At 47.7% G+C, this 23,876-nt stretch overlaps 1 protein-coding gene across 2 annotated transcripts in view; it reads left to right on the forward strand.

Annotated features, from left to right (window-relative positions):
• ARID1A (AT-rich interaction domain 1A) overlaps positions 1–23,876 on the forward strand; it is a 69,553-nt gene that overhangs the window by 42,249 nt on the left and 3,428 nt on the right. The window contains exons 5-19 of one of the 2 annotated variants that reach the window (XM_032612956.1): positions 10,083–10,323; positions 10,637–10,726; positions 11,275–11,442; positions 12,159–12,471; positions 14,068–14,213; positions 14,301–14,410; positions 15,595–15,804; positions 18,480–18,687; positions 20,171–20,303; positions 20,478–20,653; positions 20,968–21,118; positions 21,205–21,351; positions 21,436–21,532; positions 22,008–22,893; positions 23,259–23,389. In XM_032612956.1, coding sequence (XP_032468847.1) covers positions 10,083–10,323; positions 10,637–10,726; positions 11,275–11,442; positions 12,159–12,471; positions 14,068–14,213; positions 14,301–14,410; positions 15,595–15,804; positions 18,480–18,687; positions 20,171–20,303; positions 20,478–20,653; positions 20,968–21,118; positions 21,205–21,351; positions 21,436–21,532; positions 22,008–22,893; positions 23,259–23,389 — 3,207 coding nt within the window. The remainder of the gene's footprint in view (positions 1–10,082; positions 10,324–10,636; positions 10,727–11,274; positions 11,443–12,158; positions 12,472–14,067; positions 14,214–14,300; positions 14,411–15,594; positions 15,805–18,479; positions 18,688–20,170; positions 20,304–20,477; positions 20,654–20,967; positions 21,119–21,204; positions 21,352–21,435; positions 21,533–22,007; positions 22,894–23,258; positions 23,390–23,876) is intronic. The other variant, XM_032612965.1, reaches the window with a different exon arrangement.

The following is a 23,876-nucleotide window of genomic DNA, read 5'->3' on the forward strand; positions in this document are numbered from 1 at the left end:
GGTTTTAAAGGCCTTCAGGGCTGTCTTTTCTGGTTTAGGATTCTATCCATTCCCCACTCTCAGATTTCTTTGTTCCACCCCCTCCCCCCAAATCTTTGGATTTTATCTAGACCCGTAGGTCATGGTAGGGAAGACCACTGGCAAATATAAATTTAGGCCTCTAAATATCAAACCAAGGAGGCCATCCAGCCCCCTAGACCTTGGTCTACGCTGTGTTAAGCACAGTGCCAACTTTACCTTCCCTACTTGTGCACGTTACGTCCTCCTTGCTTTCTGGTCGCTGTATTTCTGAGGAGCAGCCAAATGAGGTGAAGCCTAAGGCAGTACCCCTCCCCCTTACACTTCTCAGATCTAGAATTCTGCCGTCTTTTCCTCTCCCCTTTTTCCTGTTCTCCTTACTCAAGTTCTAGGATCCAAGCTGATGATCATGGTGGAACACGGTCTGTGTGGTTGGCCTTCTTGACAGGGAATGCAAGCTTGGAGAAAGTTGGGGGTTCTTAACTTCTTTGTCTTCTGTAGCTTTACAGTGCTCATTTCCTGCTGGGGTTAGAATAGCCCTATTCCATAAATATGCACGGATCTTGACTGCTCTAACTCAGGCCCAGCTCTGACCTAGTTTCATTTTTTTTCAGATTTGAGTCTTAGCAGCTAGTGACCCTTACAACACTGTACACTTTTGGCCAAGAGGTGGTTTCTGGCTAGATGAGACATTCTCTAATGAGAAATGCCTAAGTGAGAAGAAACCTTGGCAGGGGAGGGGTATGTGTCAGAAGGCTGGTCAGGTAGGTAACATGGGTATTATACAGACGTGGTGGGGTCTGTGACAAACTAGAAAGCGAGGTTTCAATCGATCAGCACCTCTGGGAGTTCTAGGATCTATTCTTTTCACAAGTTGGGAACTTGGATTTTTTTATGTAAAACATCTGAATTATTAGAAAGGTCTCATGGGGATGTTGGGCAATGGATTAAAAGGTTCTCTGGGGCCTGTGGGTCTGCCCCTGCAGCTTGTGGATTGCCCAGGTAGCTTTGGTTCCCTTGAGCTGGTGCTTACAATTTTTCTGGGTTTAGGGGCCAGCTGTGGGAAACACCATCTATCCGTTGCCAACTCTTATTGTGTTTTTGGTGTTTGTTTTATTGGCTTGGGGAGGGGGAAGTGCAAGGGAGATGTTGAGCAGAAGCACTCAATGTGATTAAACCTCTAGCCGAGCAGATCTGTGGGAGCAGAGTATCGACCCCTGGAAAATCAATGGCTGCTGCAGTGGCCGAGCTGCTGTTTGAAGGGGCACCCACTGCAGGAATGCTGGCAGCCCAACACTCTTTCTTCTCCCCACTTTTTACCTCAGCAGCGCCCTCAGCCTCCACCCAAAGGGTCAGACCTACGTCAAGAGATTTTGCTGAGGTGGATTAGAACAGCAGGTTCTTGTTTTTTGTAATTAGATTGAAATTTCTCCAGTGATACAGAGCCCCACCTCCCGACAGCCTCCTTGCCCTACGTTCCTTCCCTGCACTGCAGTTCTATCAAGAGCTCTTATCAAGTGGCTGAGGCCCTTTCAGGATTGCACTTCTCAGTCTTAGGCAGGAGAGTCAGTTCCCTTGATGACAACACCCAAGAGTCCCTCCTTCATTGTGGAGGTCTGGAGTGGAGGTGTGCAGGGTTAGGGTGGGGGAATGACTATTAAAGGAAAGAGACTAATAGAGATTGGGTCCAAAGAGGATGCTTTTGAGTAATATTTATCAAGCATTTATAGTCTTTTGTGTGCCTGGCATTTTTCTGGTCACTAATAACATAGGAGAATATAGCTCCTAAGGCTAATGAGGAAAAAGGCAGAAAGAGCACCGTACCATCAGTCCTGAACACTGGGTCTAGAGGACCTTGAAGGGACTCTGGGCTCTGCCTGCGGAGCGAGCGTGAGGGGTCAGGGTAGTTACACTGTGATTGTGGAGGCTTTGCCCCCACAAAGCTGTTCTCATCTTTGAAGATCCCAAGGCAGAAAACAATTAGTCTGTAGTTGATACACCTATAGTGCAACTTCAAGCAACTGTTCTTCCCACCCAGTTCTCTTTGGTGGCTGGGAAATGGGCTCCCCTGTTGTGTTAGAGGAGAGCTCTGTTGCCCCATTGTTGGAGCGCGGCTGTGGGCAGGGGGTTGACGCTTGCTTGGCACATGCCCCAGAAGGGAGTAGTTTGGGAGTTGGGGCTCCTAAACAAGACCCAGTTGTCCTGCACTTTGCAACAGTGGCTGCAGGGCCGGGTGAGGAAGAAAGTGTGAAATTATCCGAGATGAGGCCGACTGGAGGCTAGGAGTGTTTTGACTTCTCTCTCTGGGCCACACCCTTATGCTTGATAATAGGATTAGGGCCCAGGAGTACCTGCAGAGAGAGATCAGACACCTACTTTCAAGGGACTTAACTTCCTGCTTATCTCCCTAGATTCTAAGTCACTCTCTCCTCCCTCCTCACCCCTGTACATTGAGTATCCTTCTAAGGACCCAGAGGAGAGGAAAAGTACTATACCCTTTAGTATAGAAAAAGTAGGTTTAAATTAAGTGAGTTATAGGTGACAGGGCTGACTTGAAATAACCATGAAAGGAAGAGTGATTTATAAGGAAGAGTGGCTAGGAAAGAGAGGAACACATAGCATTGTAGACTTGTAGAGTTGGATTATCTAGTTTTATTCTTTCCTTCTGCAGAAGAACTAAGTGATACCTAGTGAGGTTAGCCTCTTAGAGTCATGTAGCTAATCACCCGGTGTGTCTGGAGACAGACTGTTGTTGCCTCACCTTGTTTGGAGCGTGGAGCCTAGCCTTTGATAGTGGCAAACTTCCACCTTAATGGTGGAAAGAGTGCAGGCTTTGGAATCGAAAATACGGGTTTAGACCCAGTTCTTCTGTTTAACAGCTTTCTCTCCTTGGGTAAGTCATTTAACTGCTGAGCCTCTTGCTGCTTTGTTAAAATGGGGATGGTACCTACCTCAGAAGATGGTGAGAGTGAAATGTGAGACAGCCACGCACCTTAGGGTTGAACACACGATAGTCACATATTCGTGTCCGTTCTGAATCCCTTAAAGAGGGAGACACGAAGGGACTTGGCTTTTATTCCTTTTTCCAACATCCTTTGAATTTGGAGATTTGGTCTCCCAGAGCTTTCTTTATGAAATTTGTTGAGTATATTTAGGGGATTTCGTCATGGAAGTGGGCCCCTGAAAAGCATTCTGGAGACAAGAAAAGTCTGACCTTTCTCTACTGTGCATTTCCCACCAGGCAGCCAGAGGGTACCAAGAAGAAATGATTCATTATCGCCAAAATAAAAGCTTGTAGAAAAAGAGAAGTGGGAGTTTGGTGAGGGGTTTTTGGGAACTTGGGGTGGGGGGGTTAAGAAATAAGAGTTCTCTGAGCCTTTCCCAGAGCAGTTTCTTCTATTCCACACAGTGAGTGTAGTCCAGGCAGGAGATGGTGCTTGGTCCTAAGCTGCAAGGATAGTTGCCAGCCTCTGTGTCTTTTCTTTCCCCTTCCTTACCACCTGCTTAAATCCTGACTTGGAAGTAAGAGGCAGCCTCTTCTGTGTGTTGATTCGTTCTTGGCATTTCCACCAGCACCGCTACCGCTAGCCTGCTCTCAAGGGAGGGATGGCATTTAGTCTCTTGGACTAAGACCACTTATTAGAACAACAGAGCCAGCAGTCCTGTAACTCTGGAGTCCCTTCTAGCCTGGGTGGGTCAGATCGCCCATCTTTCCATTTAGCAAAGACTGAGGAGAAAAAAGAGAGAATTATTGTACTGAATATTTTTTTGTGAGTGTATGATAGAGGTAGCCTCTTCCTCCCCTGACCCTTGACAAATATGTTGCTTAAAGAAGGCGTGATGAAAAATCAGCTCTCCCCAAAATTTATTTGCCTTAAGTAGTTCTGAAGTAATTAAGTTTGTCTTTTTCCTTGAAGTTTGTTAAAACTATTGCCTCCGTTCCTACCATCTGCCTTTCATCAAAGTTAAGTTTCCCAACCTCTTCTGTGTTCTTCAGGATTTCCTCCCATTCTTCAGCCTGGGAGCAGCCTCCCACAGGGACCGTGGATCTGTTAGGTTGGGCAAGTATGTGTGTAGAATTTACCTGGGGCGGATGGTTTCCCTGCCAGTAGTCAGCACAACTTGGCAAAAGCTCTTCACAACTGAAAGAATATGAGGACTCCATCTGGGGGTTAACAAAAGCTCTATTTCTCGAGGATTCAGCCAAATTTATGAGAAAACCCTGAATCTGAGCATTGCTATGAGCTTGTTCTTTAGACTTCCTTATTGATGTTGCTTAATCTGTTCAGCAAAATGAGCTGATGTCATCCTTGTGAGTCTCTGTCAGAAGATTGTTTAACCCCCCCCCCACCCTTCTGGTATCTTTCTGCTTGAAAGTGTACTTAATCAGGCAGCCAGTTCATGTTAGAATTTGTAGCTCTTCCTGTGAGAGCACTGCAAACACCCCCAACCCCACCCCACCCCACACACACACCCAGTGAGGTGTGGACTGTGTGATTTGGGGCATGGTTTTGTTGTGGTGTGAAGAGGTGTTAGCTGCTGAGTTCTGTTTGTCAGCAGAGCCTGACAGACCCATGCTGGCACTCGCTGGGGCTGGGCAACCAATCACAGCTGGAACAGTTATCGTCATGGAATCCCTATGGGCTTCCTCTATCAGGTCACATCCCAAAATAACATTGGGCAGTATTTCAAGTGAAGAAATGAAGGCTTTCGGGGCTGTAGCCAGCCTGGAGTGTGAGATTCTGTGTGAAATAGTTGGACCTGCTCCAGCGCTTTTGATCTGCATGGTAGATGAGCAATAAGATGCATGAAACACGTTGGAAACACGTGAGGAAATTCTCCCTGGCCCTGCTGCTTCCTTGGAACTGGCAGGGCACTGAGTGGGCTGATCCTCACCTCCTATCTCTCAGCAGGATTATGCTTGGAGGAATGCAAGCCCGGGAAAAGAGGTCTTTCCACTTACAGGGCATTGCTGCAATTCTTTCAGCAGTCCTCCTAGAAGACACCTGTTAGGTGGACTCTTTTGGGAGAACTGAGAACCTGAGTCCTGAAATGCTGAAGGTCGCCCCACCAGGGAGAGAGAATAGGGGCTTGGACTGATTGAACTTTGTGTGATGTGTGTGCTGTAGAAAGCCGAACTTGTTAGGCACATTGAAGTCTGACTCAACAACCAGACATCCGGCTTTTTGTGGAACAAAAGACCTGAAAAACTGGCTTTTTGTAGGGTAGAAAGCAGAGGTGTGTCCTGTGCAAGAAAAGGACGTGGAGTTCAGAGCAATATCTGTTCATGTAGGTAGAGGAGGGAGACTTCTTTTGGAGTCTTCTGCTTTTACCACTCCCTCTCATTTCCCAATAAAAACATTTACTGTGATTAGCCGCTCAGATTGATGGGTGTGTCTTACATCTTATACTGCTGTGTGTAGGTAGTTGTATCCCTCATTCAGGGTATTGCTGCTGGTATTGCATTTTCCATATGGCCCTGACTATATGGTGCCGGTAGAGTTTCTTGCAGATGCCCCAGACTCAGATTTGTCACAGACTCAGATTTGTCCAGTCCTTTTCGTCGTATAAATGAGAAAACGGAAGCCCATCTTGTTGCTAGCTTGCCCAAGGTCACAACTGATAAGTACCAAGAGCTGGGCTTTGGTCTCCTAACTCAAGGTTATGATGCTTTTTCCTCAGTCTATATAGTATCACAGCGTAGTGGAAAGAGAAAGAACATGGGCTTTGGGGTTCAGCAGATCTGGGTTCAAAGTCTGATTTCTGCCACTTCCTGGCTGGATGGCCTGGGCACGTAACCCCGTCTCTGAGCACCCGCTTGCTCCTTTTCCACATGTTGGTGGTGGTAGTACCTGCTTCCAAGAATTGTAGAAAATTAAGTAACTCCATAAAATGCCTGACACATTGTAGATGCTCAAATGATAGTTATTGTTAGTATTAATATAAGTGATCTGTTCCTTCCTATGCTAACATTCTGGTTCTTAATATCTTTTTAAATTCCCCCCCATGCTGACCAGTTGCCCTCTGATGAAAATGACAGTTTGAGAGACTGGCTTCAAACCAACCAAATGAGAGAGATAAGAAGATTAATGCTGATTCTTCCCCTACGGTTACTCTGTGCCCGGGCATCCCAGCCCAGGTGGACTGCTGTTGACAGTGGTTTACTTAGTACTTTTTCTCTGCGAAGCTCAGGGCACTTTACCAAAACTGACAGCTCTCCTCAGAATGCCTCTGTGAAGGAAGCCACCACATTGCCACCACAGGTGCCTCCAGGGTGCTGAGAGCCCAACCCCAGGGGCTGCCAGTGGTTTTTTTCAGGCTCCTGGGATCCCTCAGGTGGGCTAGGACGTTTGCTTGTGTATCTGTGGAGAGCCTGGTTTTTAACAGATGTGTGGCTGAAAGAGCATCTGTAGGCCCCGCCCTGACCCCATAGCAGCGGTTGTTGGGTTGGTGGGGTTTTTTCCTTTTTATTTTTTTTATTGATATATATTTGATATACAATATTATATTAGTTTCAGGTGTACAGTATAACGATTCAGTATTTGTATATATTGTGAAATGAGTAACACAATGAGTCTAGGTAACATCGTCACCTGTATAGTTACAGAATATTTTTTTCTTGTGATGAGAACTTTTAAAGTGTTTCAGATATACAGTTTTATTAACTTTAGTCACCATACTGTACATTACACCCCCATGGCTTATTTATTTTATAACAGGAAGTTTGTACCTTTTAACCCCCTTGTCTGATTTCTCCCCCACCACCTCTGGCCACCACCAGTCTTCTCTGTGAGCTTGGTTTTTGTTCTGTTTTGTTTTAGATTCCACATGTAAGTGAGATCATACAGTACTTATCTTTCTCTGTTTGACTTATTTCACTTAGCATAGTGCACTCAAGGTTCATCCATGCTGTCACAAATGGCAAGATTTCATCCTTTTTTATGACTGAATAATAATATTCCTGTGTGTGTGTGTGTGTGTGTGTGTGTGTGTGTACACCACATTTTGTTTATCCATTCATCTGTCATTGGACATTTAGGTTGCTTTCATGCCTTGGCTATCATAAATAATGCTACAGTGTACATGGGGGTGCATCTATCTTTTCAAGTTAGTGTTTTGGTTTTCTTTGGATAAATACCCAGAAGTGGAATTGCTGAATCATGTGGTAGTTCCTTTTTTTTTTTTTTTTTTTTTTTTTTTTGAGGGACCTCCATACTGTTTTCCATAGTGGCTGCACCAATTTATATTCCCACCAGCAGTGCACGAGGGTTCCCTTTTTTCCACATCCTTGCCAATACTTGTTTCTTTTCGTCTTTTTGTTAACAGCCATCCTAACAGACGTGAGGCTTATTGTGGTTTTGAATTGCATTTTCCTGATGGTTAGTGATGTTGAACATCCTCTTTTTTTTTCCTCCTCAGTTCCTCAGAAGGTCTCCAAGGATATACACCAGATGGAATAGGGATTCCTCTATTGAAGGCAGCAGAAAGAGAGCAAAGGGGACTTTTAAGTTTACCTATACTGTCTCAACTGTTTTTACCATGAGAATGTTCATGTTTTACTTGTTTAATCAAAGACAGAAATGTTTAAAACATTTAATTTTTCAAGACCATTTGAAGAGTTCTTGTCTTATGGATAGACCTTCAATTCCTGTTCTGTTCCAAAGTATGCTGATTTCTTTTTCCTCTAAGCAAGTAGCTCTTATTAGTAGAAGCTGGTGGTTTGGTAAGGAATGGAGAGACAGTAGGAGGGAATGCTGAGGAAAGCTACTGGTCCCTAAAACAGAGCATTGGGCTGTGGTTTCTGTTATAAACCAGGGCTTAACAAGTGGCTTTCAAGGCCTTTTCTGGCCTACACAGTTGGCTCCTCTTGTCATCTTGCTGCCTCTTTGAGTTTACTCTCCTTGGTTCAGAAGCTCGGTGTCCCTGGTACAGCTTAGCCCTTAACGTGGGAAAGGAATCCTCCTCTCTTGGGATGAATCTAGGGCTCTTCATAGCTCCAGGTACTTTAATCCTTTGAGACGAAAGAGGCCCTTTGGTGTTACCTAGAGGAGGGCTTCTTGAGTTCTCTTCCATGCTGGGACTAATTCTAGTTGCAGTTTGTGAAAGCATGCTATGGTGTACTGGGTCTGCTTCTTGTAGGAAAGCTAGCATTTTCTGACTTCTCAGCTAACACTGAGAGCTGAACACAGACACAAATGCACACCTACCTACTTGCCTTGCCTTCAAGGCAAGCTTTGTTCCCACAGAACTCAGCAGAAATACTCCCAGTCTAGTGAAGTAACCAACTGGTTTGCAAAGGTCCAACCAACCTGGATACTTAGGGGAGAGCCTAAGAGGTGCTCTTTGATCTCCAGTGTTACTGTCCGACTCCAGGGTCAGAATCACCTTGAACTGATCTCTCCAAGGTGAGCTTGTTGTGGGAATAGGAATAGACTCAAATCAGGCCATTTTGGATTTCCTTCCTCTTCAGCTGTGTCTCTTTAAGAGAACTCTTTTTCTTAACTATTTGAGTATTAGGGTTTTCACAGACCTGAGCGTGTACCGAAAGCTTTCATTCTTCCTTCAAGGTACGGTTAGTTCCCAGCCTGAAGTTAATGCGTGATGTTGAGCCCATGGTATTGCTAGAGAGTGAACTTGGGGCTGGGAGTGGGTTGGGGGCGCGCTTCCTGGGGTGAATATTTTTATTTTTTTGGTGCGCCACGCGGCATGGGGGATCTTAGTTCCCTGACCAGGGATTGAACCCACACCCCCTGCAGTGGAAGTGTGGAATCTTAACCACTGGACTGCCAGGGAAGTCCCTTTTTCTATTTTTAAATATTTTTCATATTGAGCTCCTGATTGCTAATCTTGGGGTTTACTGACCTAGAATGAACTCTTTACCGATTAATTCAAGACAAGCACAACCTCCAAATAAATACCAAATTCTCATTGAAAAACTTAAAACTAGGGGAAAAAACTGGGTTTGTTCAGTTGGCAAACATTTGTTCATCCCTGTTGTTGGCCAGGTGTTAGGAATGTAGTCCCAGACCCTCTTGGCAGTTAAAGAATTGTCTGTGCAATATATCCCTTTCTTACCTCCTACCCCTTATGTTTTAAAGTATGGTAACTTGGAGTGAGTTCTTGGTAAATGTAGGTTATAATAATTTGATGGAGAGGGGATCTGTGAATGTTGCCCAAACTTGTTAACATTTTCTTATAGCTCCTGATGCTGTCCTGGCAGTGTTTTGTTAAGTTTCCCCGTTGGAAAAGAACTAAAGGCTCGCTGAAAGAGCTGCTCTCTTATGACTGTAGAAGTTGGGGCTGGGAAAGAAGATGAAAGTACTACACGTGCTTCTGGTAGATAGACCAGAAGATAGACCAGATAGACCAGCAAACTATAGCTTGTGGGCTAGTTACTTTTAAAAATTAATTAATTAATGGCTCTGTTGGGTCTTCGTTGCTGCGTGTGGGGGCTACTCTCGTCGCGGTGTGCGGGCTTCTCGTTGCGGTGGCTTCTCTTGTTGCGGAGCACGGGCTCTAGGCGTGCGGGCTTCAGTAGTTGTGGCGCATGGGCTCAGTAGTTGTGGCTCACGAGCTCAGTAGTTGTGGCTCGCGGGCTCTAGAGCGCAGGCTCAGTAGTTGTGGCGCATGGGCTCAGTTGCTCCGCGGCATGTGGGATCTTCCCGGACCAGGGCTCGAACCCGTGTCCCCTGCATTGGCGGGCGGATTCTTAACTACTGCGCCACCAGGGAAGTCCCTAGTTACTTGTTTTTATAAATAATGTTTTGTTAGAACACAGTCACATCCATTTGTTTATGTGTTGTCTGTGACTGCTTCTGCACACTGGTGGCAGAGTTGAATAGTTGTGACAAAGACTATGTGGCCTTTAGAGTCTAAAGTATTTCCTCTCTGGCCCTTAATAGAGAGCTTGCTGTATGTAAGCTATAGTATCACGACTGCATAAATGTGTGCAGTATGTTTACTTCGGGTTGTTTAAGAAAAATGTTGATCATGTAGTAGGATTGTTGAAAAAAGAATCTTTCTGCCTAATACTGCTAATCCATGTCCTTGTGTGTATGTTCCAGGATCTGTCTGGTTCAATAGACGATCTCCCCATGGGGACAGAAGGAGCTCTGAGCCCTGGAGTGAGCACATCAGGGATTTCAAGCAGCCAAGGGGAGCAGAGTAATCCAGCTCAGTCTCCTTTTTCTCCCCATACCTCCCCTCACCTGCCTGGCATCCGAGGCCCCTCCCCGTCCCCAGTTGGCTCTCCTGCCAGTGTTGCTCAGTCTCGCTCAGGACCACTCTCGCCTGCTGCAGTGCCAGGTACCCACGAGTGCTGACCTTTGGGGAAAGGGAAAGAGGACTGGCCCCCAGCAATATTAGGGAGCCCCAGCCTTCCACTGGCAGAGAGTTTCCCTTCAGCATTTGAAGAAGGGAGATGGGAGCCCCTTTGCTGGATCCTTTTGTGAATGGGATACTGGGAGGTTCTTGGCCTTCTCAGAAGCCATTTCCAGTTCTAACTTGACCTTCTGGCTAGAATTTCCAGGCTATGGAATTCTAGTTGCGGCAGAATTCTAATTGGAATTCTAGTTCCAATTAGTCATAATTGGCTTACTTCTTTCTCTGTCTGGAGCAGGCAACCAGATGCCACCTCGGCCACCCAGTGGCCAGTCGGACAGCATCATGCATCCTTCTATGAACCAATCAAGCATTGCCCAAGATCGAGGTGAGAGGCTGGGCTTCAAGGGAGGGGGGAGCAGGGCAGAGGCCGACCTTTGATTGATTACCTGTGCAACAGCTTTTGGAGAACTGTATGACCATGAAGCTTAGGACAATCTCAGCAGCAGGTTGTGAAGTTAGGATGGGCTTGGCCATCTTGGTGTCTCCAGAATTATGTTCCCCCACAGTCATTCTTTGTTGGTCATGTGTTTTGATGGATTTCCCCCCTACATTGTGCCTAATTTGGTCAGCAAATACTAAATACTCAGCGTTGAATCTTTACCCTTTAAGTCCTGCCTCTTTTTGGGGGGAGAGGGGGGGTCATTGCTGTTTGTTTTTTCAAACCTCCATTTACTAGAAACAGTTGGCATGCCCTGGTTAATGGCTGTGTCACTTTTGAGTGTGCCTAAAAGAGCACACAATTTATACAGCAAATAAGAGCCCCCGTGCAAGTATTTGCTAAAGAAAACGTAGATGGTGAAGTCCTAGGGTAAGGGAGAGCATTTGTTCCCATTGTATTGAGGTACTAACTTTATGGACACTACCCACAAATAGGTTACATGCAGAGGAATCCCCAGATGCCCCAGTACAGTTCCCCCCAGCCCGGGTCGGCCTTATCTCCACGTCAGCCTTCTGGAGGACAGATGCACACAGGCATGGGCTCCTACCAGCAGAACTCCATGGGGAGCTATGGTCCCCAGGGAAGTCAGTACGGCCCACAGGGTGAGTATACTACCGTAGGAGTACATGGAGGTGAGACGAGAAAAGAGTTCCTTGTTTGATATGCTGCTCTCTGGGTTATTAGAGTAGAACTGTCCTTTGCCTTAAGTCCACCAAGGCCAGGCCCTAAAGTAGGGCAGGACTGCCATCATGGGAAAGTCCCTGAATATCTCTGAGCCTCTGTTTCATCTCTAAAATGGGGATGAGGTATTTAGCCCAAGACTGAGCACAGACACTTAGTAAATGGTAATTATTGGTTATTAAACTTTTTTGAGTAAATTAGTCCTACTAGAGTAGATCTTTGCTCAAAATCAGCCCTAGGTGGATCTAAAGCTGAATTTCTTAAACAGAGCATGGAAGATGAGTATGTAGAAAGGAAAGAATTCTGGGAGTTGAAGGGCCTGGATAGCAGCATAGCCAGCCTTGCCTGCCAGACAGCCTTGCTCTGTGCTGTGCTGTCCTTAAGATAAGGGGACGACTGAGGCCTGCCTTTAAATACTCCTGGGCCCCCCCACCCTGACTTTTTTTGTTTTTAAATGGATCATGAAGTTTTGTTGTTGTTGTTGTTTAAAGAGACCATGAAATTGGTCTCTTTCCAGACCAAATATTGAACGATTCCCATTTTTTGTTATCTTCGGAGTTTTAGAGTTGAGTGTTATTAGTGAGTTGCTAGTGAGTCACTAACCAAGTCTCTGCATCTTCTCTCCTTCCCCTCCCAGGAGGCTACCCCAGGCAGCCAAACTATAATGCCTTGCCCAATGCTAACTACCCCAGTGCAGGCATGGCTGGAAGCATGAACCCTATGGGTGCTGGAGGTCAGATGCATGGGCAGCCTGGCATCCCACCTTATGGCACACTCCCTCCAGGGAGAATGAGTCATGCCTCCATGGGCAACCGGCCTTATGGCCCTAACATGGCCAATATGCCACCTCAGGTTGGGTCAGGGATGTGTCCCCCACCAGGGGGCATGAACCGGAAAACTCAAGAAACTGCTGTCGCCATGCACGTTGCTGCCAACTCTATCCAGAACAGGTAAGGCCTGGGAAGTGAAGAGGGAGGGTATCAGTGCTAGGAAGCTCATTGTAGAGTCATTTAGGTTGTTGAGATACTTCTGGACCTAAATCATGTTATCTTGGTAAATGTGCATTTTATTGAGAGCTCTTTAGAAAACCAGGTTTCTTTACAGTGAAAAATATAGCAGGAATGCTGATTTGTAAGCATCTTAGATCGGTATCAAATTTCACATGACCAGATATCATATGTAAAGAACTTTATAAAGTATACATTATTTTGATTAGTAAAATAAGTCTTCAGAGTTTATTTCTTCTGCCAGTCTAGCTTCTTGGTTTCCAAAAGGATTTTTTTTTAATGCAATTTTATTTATTTGTTTATTTATTTTTGGCTGCGTTGGCTCTTTGTTGCTGCATGCGGGCTTTCTCTGTTTGCGATGAATGGGGACTACTCTTCGTTGCGGTGCCCAGGCTTCTCATTGTGGTGGCTTCTCTTGTTGTGGAGCACGGGCTCTAGGCGCGCAGGCTTCAGTAGTTGTGGCACGTGGGCTCAGTAGTTGTGGCTTGCAGGCTCTAGAGTGCAGGCTCAGTAGTTGTGGTGCACGGGCTTAGTTGCTCCGCAGCATGTGGGATCTTCCTGGACCAGGGCTTGAACCCATGCCCCCTGCACTGGCAGGCGGATTCTTAACCACTGCGCCACCAGGGCAGCCCTCCAAAAGGATTTTTAATGATTCACATGATTTGGATCTACGATGTAAGAAATGGAGGGTGGTGAGGTTGTGGTTTGCCATTTCTCCTACTCTTCTGTGTGGTCCTGTGTATTTGACTCTGGTGCAAAAGTGTAGAAGGCTCGTGTGATTTGATTTAATGACTTCAAGATTTATCTCTTCTTCCTTGGTCACTGACTTCAGTGACTGTGATTCTGCTGTTTTTGAAGACTCTGTCTGTGTACCCCATTGTTGGTGCCTACAGTTCTTAAAGTGACTCTTACTGGAATGTTGAACCATGGTAGAATAGGGTGATTGACTATAAAGAGGTGGATTTGGTTCCCTGGTGGCCTAGTGTTTAGGATTCTGGGCTTTCACCTCCGTGGCCGTGGTTCAGTCCTTGGTCAGGGAACTGAGATCCTGCAAACCATGCAACACGGCCAAAAAATAAGTAAATAAGGGTTTTTTGAGGTATAATTTTAAAAATAAAATAAAAAGAATGCAAAGCCCCTCCAGGTGCCATGCTAGAGTAATAAAATTGAGCATTTAATCTAGGCCTTTTGCCCTAGTGAGGGCCCTTAAATGGAAACACAGCTTGACCTTGGAGATGCCTTAAAAGGAGGCAGTATTTAAGAGGCACCGTAAGACTCCATTCTTCAAGGAGTGTATCCTTTAAAATTGAGCTATGAGTTCCTTTTGGGAGCTTGCACCCTCTTAGAACCGTTTGTGGGTGGTAGAAGATAAGAATATTTCTGTGCATGGTTGTGGTTTGCGGGAGCCATAAACTTTTTCCTTGTAAGCCTAACTAGATGATCTTGGCTCACACAGCCCTATTTAGCTCAAGTCCAAATCTGAAAGCTTAGTGTCTCTAACTCTTGTCTCTCTCTCACACTTTGCATCTTCTTCCTCAGGCCACCAGGCTACCCCAATATGAATCAAGGGGGCATAATGGGAACTGGACCTCCCTATGGACAAGGGATTAATAGTATGGCTGGCATGATCAACCCTCAGGGACCCCCATATCCGATGGGTGGAACCATGGCTAACAATTCAGCAGGTAAGTCCTAGTCATTGTTCACCCCAGGGATTTCTTCCAAAGTGATCTTCATGTCACAAACCTATTGGACTTTTTTCTCTTTTATAGGGATGGCAGCCAGCCCAGAGATGATGGGTCTTGGGGATGTCAAGTTAACTCCAGCCACCAAAATGAACAACAAGGCAGATGGGACACCCAAGACGGAATCTAAATCCAAGGTAATGATTTATATCTTGACCCCTCAACTTTCTGTCCCATCCTTTCAGTGATAGGAAGGAAAAAGAAGAGAGGGGATCAGATTCCAGCCTTTTATGACACCAACTAGATAATCTTGGAAAAGGGTGCTGTCGCCTCTTCTTACCATGAAGGGTCCCAGGATAATAGTTCACTGAATTGGGTTTGAGTTAGCCTAAGGGGTCCTAACGTAAATAACATGTTCTCACAGCTGTCTGATATGGAGGAAATGCCAGACCTGCAGAGTAGAATTCTCTGCATTGCTCTCTCTGAAACTGTGACCCCTGTCCTTATGCATTGATAGATGGTGTATGCCATGGGGGACTAGTTCTTCTCTTCCTGGACCTTACTCAGAACAGCAGGAATGGTTGGTGTCCTACGTTCTATAAAGTGGGAGACGAGGCAGGTGGGGTTTTGGGTCCTTGGCCTCTCTTAGATTGGTCCTGAGTGTGCTGTTGGTTGGGCTGTGTGGCATTTTGGGGACCTGCTCAGTATTTAAGTCATTTAAATTATTTCGGCCCTTTGTCATACCTCATTTTCCCTATCTTATAAAGTAGGGGAAATCAAAATCATAACTGCCACCTCTTGTGGACGTTCACCTCTGGCTTCCAGACCCTTTTAGTCATCATCCTCATGTCTTGGATAGGATATCCAAAGCCATTCAAGCAGGACCCTTCCTTTCTTGAGAGGAGGAAGAGTTGGCTTTCATTTTAGTCAGTTGTCTCAAGGTCATGTTTTGTGTTTCTTGAGTTCTCTGGAACAGTCTGTAAAAGTGTGTCCAGGCTCCTGGGTAGTAGTATGGGAGTAGTGACATGGATGTCAGGTGGACAAGGGTTTGACTCTCAGTCCTGCTACTTAAAAGCTATGAGATCTCAGGCATGGCCTCCTTGTGCCTGCTACCTTATCTTTTAAGAGAAGGATAATTTATAATACCTAATGTGTAAAGGCCTCTAGCACAGCACTCAATACATAACACATAGGCAGTGTTAGCTTTCTTTCTTTATAGGAACGTCTATCTCCCTTTTGGTTTTTGTGAAGGCAGTGCAGATGTTAGTGACCACCCCAGAATGAGAAGCTTTACCACTGCTCTAATCAAGGGATTTCTAAGACCCCTAGCATAGGCTTTGAATCTGACCAGTTCCTAAGAATCTTGACCTGCCCCTTTCAGAAATCCAGTTCTTCTACTACAACCAATGAGAAGATCACCAAGTTGTATGAGCTGGGTGGTGAGCCTGAGAGGAAGATGTGGGTGGACCGTTATCTGGCCTTCACGGAGGAGAAGGCCATGGGCATGACAAATCTGCCTGCTGTGGGTAGGAAACCTCTGGACCTGTACCGCCTCTATGTGTCTGTGAAGGAAATTGGTGGATTGACTCAGGTGAGTGCCTGGCACTTGGCTTCCCCTGTGGTTTCAACAAGCCTCTCTCTAGGTACTCAGTGGCATCACTGGTGCCATGCATCCCACAGGCACATCACCCTCTCCTGCTGCTCTCTGAGTCACATACTGACAGACCAGGGAGCTCGGGCCTTCCAGAAGATAAGGCAAAGGGAGGAGGCTGAGAACTCCGTGGGTAGTGTAAAGTATTAGCATTAACTTACCATGTGTCCAGAGTCCCCCTGGGTTGCAAAAATCGGGCAAGTCTGTGGGCATTCTGATTCCATGGCAGGCAGTTTGGAGTAGTAGACAAGGGCAAGGTTCAGGGATGGGTCTGGAAAAAAAAAAAAGAGATGGGTCTGGTTTTGAATTCTTTCATAGCCACTTACGATATATGTGACCTTAATTGAGGTATATAACTACTCTGAGCCCTCGTTTTTCTTATTTGTAATGTAGGGACAGTGTGTATCCTGTTAAGACTGTCGAAAGCTGGGGATAATCAAACAGAGCTTTCAGCAAGATTTCTGTCACATAAATTGGTCTACAGTATGGTACAAGGGAAGCCAGAGTGGTTGCTGATCCTTTCATTCTAGGAAGCTTCCCAATGGAGATGGGATTTCAGGAGCTATTAAATAGAAATCGTTCATGAAGGAAGAAGTAGGTGGGAAATTGTGTTTAGTCGCTCTGTATGGGAGACTTAAGTGATTGGGTTAATCTCCACTGGAAACCTCTGAACTGAGCACCACCCTGAGCCTTGCGCCTGCCCTAATAACTTGTATCTTTGTTTTACACTCAGCCCAGGAGTCAAACAGGTGAGGCAACGCTGGCAGACAGCCCACTGTGCCTTGCAAACTTTCCTCCTATGTATGTTCTGTAGTCATCATACCAGGAGCCTGCTATTGGATCTGAGTGTGTGGCTGAGCTCAGGGGGAGGCGTCGTGGGGAGGGGTGTATTCCAAACCTTCTAAATCAGAAGAGAAAACAGCTGTCACCAGCAGAAAAGAAAATGATTGGAATGAAGCCAACCAACAGTCAGTTATGAATTCCTTCTCCCTCAGGCTTTGTTCCCCTCCCCCACAAAAGGAAAACAAAATAAAACAAGACACGTGCACACCACCACATAACGAGCGTGGGAAGCTGAGCCACAGCAGGCTTCTGAGGTGACCCTGGGTTCATTCCTGCCGTTCTCCCTGGTATTGAGCTCTCGTAGTCAGGGCTCTTCTACCTGAAGGGAAAGGGGGCATTGGGTTAGGTTTGGCACACTGTTGATTGTGTGGGCTTCTGGGTTCACTGGATCTAAAATGAGGTATAGAGGGAATCCCAAAGCCTGGGTCTGTCTTCCAGTTTGCAAAAGGTTGCCAACCTTTTAGATGCAGTGATGTGATTGAACTCTAAAGACAGAGTTCAGAGGAGAAAGAGTGCTGTTACGAGTTAGTCTGTGAAGGCTCCAAGAAGGCAAAAGATGAGACCTGAGCTTTTCTGAAGGATTAGTAGGGTTTAGGTAGAGGGCGGGGGAGGAGGGAGGCAGTTGACTGGCCCAGCTGGCATGCTGATGGGAAAGAGTCTGGAGTATACCCTACCAGTGCCACCTCCAACCTTCAAGACTCTGCTCAGATATTGCCTGCTCTAGGAAGTGTTCATCTAGGTTGTTCCTTTCTTTGCTTCCTTATCACTCTTCTCTGGTGTCACAGGTACCAGACCAGCAGGTATCAAAACATATTGAACTCCCTGTGGATTGGGACTGGAAAGCCAGTGTTTCTAGCCTTGAGAGACAGGCTTATCACATGGTGGATGAATAAACATAAGAATACATGAAGGGGACTTCCCTGGTGGTCCAGTGGTTCAGACTCCACGCTTCCACTGCAGGGGGCATGGGATCCTTCCCTGGTTGGGGAACTAAGATCCCGCATGCTGCGCAGAGCGGCCAAAAAAAGGAATACGTGAAGGAGGAGACCTGCCTGGCTAAAGCAGACAGACCAAGTGTAGGGACTGGGGGACTGGTCTTGATCAGTGTGTGCTGAAGCTGAGAGGAGGCAGAACTGTAGGCCGGCCGCTGGGAAGGGGCAAAGGAGTCATAGGGTCTGAAGCATCTCCCAGACAATCAAGACAGTGACTGCTGAGGGAAAGGGGCTTGTAGTTATATGTCCTTGAGATGCAGGGAGCAGTGACGCAGAGTATCAAATTTGGAAGGAGCCCCACACTGAGAAAAAAAATCAGATATGAAAACCCCCAGTTTGACAAAGTAAAAGTCAAGTAGCGTGGTCGTTGATATTGCCACACGTCTCCATTTTATAAAATGTTAGTTTTTATCAGTTCATTTAAAATATGATTTGGATCTGATGGTGATTTGCACATCATTTCTCAGCAGTACACTTGTGTAAAGCAAAGCCCATACCTTCTGAATTCCATTCTCTCTAATAGTGGTGTAAGGTTTGCCCTATTTTGAATAAGCACTGTCTGACAGTTGCAGTGATCTGTGGATAAAACCTGCTGAGGGTAGAGGGAAGCCATGGATTTAATGTTTATTGTGGACTCTCCACCAAGCAAGGTTAACTTTTGTGGTTAACAGAACTGTGATATCACAAGATGAGTACCTGGTAGCCTGATGAGGTTTGGGGTATGTGGGCAGGAAGACCAGATGGAAGATGTACCCCCAACTCTCCTGGTTGGTTGTACAGGTCAACAAGAACAAAAAATGGCGGGAACTTGCGACCAACCTCAATGTCGGCACCTCAAGCAGTGCTGCCAGCTCCTTGAAAAAGCAGTACATCCAATGTCTCTATGCCTTTGAGTGCAAGATCGAACGGGGAGAAGACCCTCCCCCAGACATCTTTGCAGCTGCTGATTCCAAGAAGTCCCAGCCCAAGATCCAGCCTCCCTCTCCTGGTAAGGATTGGGTGAGCAGCCTCACCAAGGCTCACCCTTCAAGGGTAGCATTCAATGGACTTGACACGGGGAGTGGGAAGGGTAAGCTGGGACGAAGTGAGAGAGTGGCACGGACATATATACACTACCAAATGTAAAATAGATAGCTAGTGGGAAGCAGCCACATTGCACAGGGAGATCAGCTCGGCGCTTTGTGACCACCTAGAGGGGTGGGAGAGGGAGGGTGGGAAGGAAGAGATATGGGGATATATGTATATGTATAGCTGATTCACTTTGTTATACAGCAGCAACTAACACAACATTGTAAAGCAATTATACTCCAATAAAGATGTTTTTAAAAAATGAAAACAATAAAAGGGGTAGCATTCAGGGTCCAGGTTCCTTATTCACCAGTGCCTGCCACCAGGGATGTGTGCTTTGCCTTGTCCTACCGCAGAGCTTAACAGGTTGGCAGACTAAAGAGCGGGCAGTGGCGACTCCCTTGGGAGATAGTTTGCAGCAGCCCTTAAGTTTTAATTTTCATTGTGCACCTGGCGTCTTGCCAAATGTTTGTAAACTAGTGAGTGGGAGGGACACCAAAGGAGTCGGGAAATCTGACAAATAGCAGTGAGGCAGGGCCATCTGGGAGCTTTGGCTCACTGATGTCAGCGCCTTAGAATGCAGCTCAGACTAGAGCCCTGAATTCCCCAGGGAGCTGAGATGGTAATGAATGGGGAGGAGGGGGTGGGGAGGGAACATGAATGGCGCTCTCTGCTGGGAGTGCCTCTGCCCACCCTGCTTTCTGAGAGGAGGATGGGGCCTGGACAAGCATAGGGAGGGAAGAAGGCCAGGGCTCCTAGAAGGTGGGTGTAAACACATGCGCCCTGGTGTTGACCTCTGAGGGTATAGTGAGTGCCTGAGATGACTCATCGGCTGGGGAGGCCTAATCGGTGGGGTGTCTGCTGCTGGGAATGGCAGCTAATGGAAACGTTAACTGTGGGTAGTTCTGTGCTCACCAGCTTAAGGGAACATTTGAAACTGCACAGTGCCACTGGGTTAGATGCTTGAGAATAGGAGTTCCTAGGCTGCTGCAGTGTTCTGCAGGTTTGGGGCAAGATGGAACCTCCCCATCTAGCATTCCAGGGCCTCTTACTGGGAGCTTGTGTGCCAGCATAACAATGTGTAATAGGTTAGGTAGGGTCCTTGGGGGAAGTAAAGAAAAGTAGTCAGGGAAGCTGACAGACTCAAGGAATCAACAGCATGTTGATGGCATCGCCACACCACTCCTGGTCTCCAAATGTGAACAGCAGCAAAAAGCGATAGCGCTCTCGGATTTCCTTCTTTATTACTGGCCTTGCAGATCCTCTCTTGAGAAGGGTTATTTAGGTCTTAAAGAACCCTAGTTCTAGCCTTATAATGATCTGCTTCAAAGAGATCCTAGGGCATTTGTGTGTTGCTGTGAGAGTTAAACACTTTCCTGCTCACCCTGCATCTCTGTCCACAGCGGGATCAGGGTCAATGCAGGGGCCACAGACACCTCAGTCAACCAGCAGTTCCATGGCAGAAGGGGGAGACCTGAAGCCACCAACTCCAGCATCCACACCACACAGCCAGATCCCCCCCTTGCCAGGCATGAGGTAAGGCCTGGAGCAGGGACAGGTGGTTTGGGGGATCCTGGACAGATGTGCACGAGCTCCTGTGCAGCCCAGGGCGGTCCCTGCTCTGCCTGTCCAGCCAGTGACTCCCGTGTGCCTTGCATTATTGGAGGAATTCCTTTATTTGGGGTCTAATTGGCTTTCCTCACTCTGGAGCAGGAGCAATTCGGTCGGGATCCAGGACGCCTTTCCTGACGGAAGTGACCCCACATTCCAAAAGCGGAATTCCATGACTCCAAACCCTGGGTACCAGCCCAGTATGAATACCTCTGACATGATGGGGCGCATGTCCTACGAGCCAAATAAGGATCCTTATGGCAGCATGAGGAAAGGTGACCAACTGCTGTTTGCCTTACCTCCTTGAGGACGGGGAATTGCGGGGGCGGGGGGTAGACTTGAGAGTGATTTAAGGTTTCTTGTCGAGCCATCCTCCCTTCTTGTCTCCCTCTCCCTGGCCTCACCTTGTCATCCCTTTATAAGTGTGTCTTCTTTGTTGGTTGGGGCCGTTTTAGATCTCTGTTAAAGACCTGGTAGTTGGAACAAACCTGAGCTCTGAAGAGGGCCTGGGTCTTTGGGGCAGGCAAGGTATAGGCTGCTAGGCCCACTGACGAACCAGTTTGCTCATCGTCTTCCCTTTTGCTCTTAGCTCCGGGGAGTGATCCCTTCATGTCCTCAGGTCAGGGCCCTAACGGCGGGATGGGGGACCCCTACAGTCGAGCTGCCGGCCCTGGGCTGGGAAATGTGGCGATGGGACCGCGACAGCACTATCCCTATGGAGGTCCTTATGACAGAGTGAGGTAAGCACGCCCCACCTCCCACCCCTGTCCCACACCAGCACCCCACAGCTATCATGGACTCAACCTGCTTCTCCAATTTTGTTTAGGACGGAGCCCGGAATAGGACCCGAGGGAAACATGGGCACTGCAGCCCCACAGCCGAATCTCATGCCTTCCAACCCAGACTCGGGGATGTATTCTCCTAGCCGTTACCCCGCACAGCCGCAGCCGCAGCCGCAGCCGCAGCAGCAACGGTAGGTGAAGCCTGGTCTCAGTGCCACTGTGGCTCAGGCTTCCCCACTTCCCACCCTGATCCTCTGTTTCTCTCCTTCCTGCAGACATGATTCCTATGGCAATCAGTTCTCCGCTCAAGGCACCCCTTCCAGCAGCCCCTTCCCCAGCCAGCAGACCACGATGTATCAGCAGCAGCAGCAGGTGAGGAGGGTAGCGGGTGAGCTGACACACGGGTTCCCCCGAGAGCCAGTTAGAAGGCTAAGTTGTGTGGTCTGCGAAGCCCACTTTAGATTCTTTGGTGTTCTTCTCCCACCCCGACGGCTGCTTCTGTCTGAAGAGCCAGGCCCTCAGTCTCTTCCCTGTTTGGAGTCTAGTCCCGTCTCTAGTTCTCCAAAAGGGTTAGAAACAGGCCTTATTTTGAGTTTTGAACTTTTCCACATTTTTCTACTTAGAGCAAGGGAGAGCCAGAGGGAATAGAGAATGATTCTTGCTTTCAGAAACAAGTTCAAAAGATAACTCATAAAGGTGATTCCTTTGTTCCCTTGGAGTCTGTGTCCTCTCTTCTAGAGGGGCAGAAGTAAGCCCAGCAGGTGTCTGGTGTAGCATCTGGGCAGCTGTGGGTCTTGTGTCCCTGAGTGCAGAGTATTAACCTTTCCTGTGCTTGTCCCCGTCTTAGAATTACAAGCGGCCGATGGATGGCACATACGGCCCTCCTGCCAAGAGGCACGAAGGGGAGATGTACAGTGTGCCATACAGCACGGGGCAGGGGCAGCCCCAGCAGCAGCAGTTGCCCCCAGCCCAGCCCCAGCCTGCCAGCCAGCAACAAGCTGCTCAGCCTTCCCCTCAGCAAGATGTGTACAACCAGTACGGCAATGCCTATCCTGCCACTGCTGCTACTGAGCGCCGACCGGCAGGCGGCCCCCAGAACCAGTTTCCATTCCAGTTTGGCCGAGACCGTGTCTCAGCACCCCCTGGCTCCAGTGCCCAACAGAACATGCCACCGCAGATGATGGGCGGCCCCATACAGGCATCGGCTGAGGTTGCTCAGCAAGGCACCATGTGGCAGGGGCGTAATGACATGACCTACAGTTACGCCAACAGGCAGAGCACGGGCTCTGCCCCGCAAGGTGCTGCCTATCATGGCGTGAACCGAACAGATGAAATGCTGCACACGGATCAGAGAGCCAACCATGAAGGCCCATGGCCTTCCCATGGCACACGCCAGCCCCCATATGGTCCTTCTGCCCCCGTGCCCCCCATGACAAGGCCCCCTCCATCCAACTACCAGCCCCCACCGAGCATGCAGAATCACATTCCTCAGGTATCCAGCCCTGCTCCCCTGCCCCGGCCAATGGAGAACCGCACCTCTCCTAGCAAGTCTCCGTTCCTGCACTCCGGGATGAAGATGCAGAAGGCGGGTCCCCCGGTACCTGCCTCACACATAGCAGCTGCCCCTGTGCAGCCCCCTATGATTCGGCGGGACATCACCTTCCCACCTGGCTCTGTCGAAGCCACACAGCCTGTGTTGAAGCAGAGGAGGCGGCTCACGATGAAAGACATCGGTAAGGAGACCTCCTTGATTGGGTTGCTTAATCTGCCTCTTCACATCTTGTTCATTGTGCTCTCTTCATCCTGATGTTCTGGATGAATTAAAGTCTGGTCCAGTGTTGACTAAAGTAGAGCCAGAGAACTTTGGGTAAGGAAGAAATCAGCTGATGTCAGGCTTCACTAAAGGAACTGCCACACAGTGGTGTCCTAAGAGAGCCCAGACGCCATGAGGGGCAGGTGTGTGTCATCTCCCAGATTGGAACTGCCTCTCACCATGTGTTCTCTTCAGAGTAGCCTGACTGATGAGCCAGCTCTGGGGTGGGGGGTGCCTCCTGCCAACCTGGGCTTGGTGGATGGACGACGTGGAGGTTTATTTCAGGAACCCCGGAGGCATGGCGGGTAATGATGTCCCTCAAGTCTGGGCTGCTGGCAGAGAGCACGTGGGCATTAGACACCATTAACATCCTGCTGTATGATGACAACAGCATCATGACTTTCAACCTCAGTCAGGTGAGTACAGGTGCCCGGGGAAGATTGGGAGGGCCTGGGATCTTCTTGAAGGAGATGATGCTAAGTGACCAGGGAATTAAGCCATCCCTGGCCAACATGGTCTCCTTTCTCTCACTTGCTGTCTGATACCTCCTGTGCCAGTACTTTGCCACCAGCCGTGGGCCTAGAATACTGAGAACAATAATTGTGTAATTTAGTCAATCAGGATTGACTTCAAAGGGAGAAACTTGTTGGTATTGGTAAGAAATGCAGATTCTGTTGATGTCAGTGAGGACACCATATTTTTTAGACTACCAAGAAGAACCTGTTGTCTGTCAGTGAGTAGAGCAGTTTCTTTATTTTCCCTTTCTTTCTTCATCCACTCCGAATAGAAGAGGTCTTTCTTGATCCCATTTTTCCTAAGGTGTAGACTGGGAAGGGTAAAGAAGTGCATGCTGCTGGGCGGGGCTGGGGGGGGCAGTTAATGTAGAGGTGGTTTTCCAGACCT

Source organism: Phocoena sinus, chromosome 1, assembly GCF_008692025.1.
Source record: "Phocoena sinus isolate mPhoSin1 chromosome 1, mPhoSin1.pri, whole genome shotgun sequence".
NCBI classification, from domain to species: Eukaryota; Metazoa; Chordata; class Mammalia; order Artiodactyla; family Phocoenidae; genus Phocoena; species Phocoena sinus.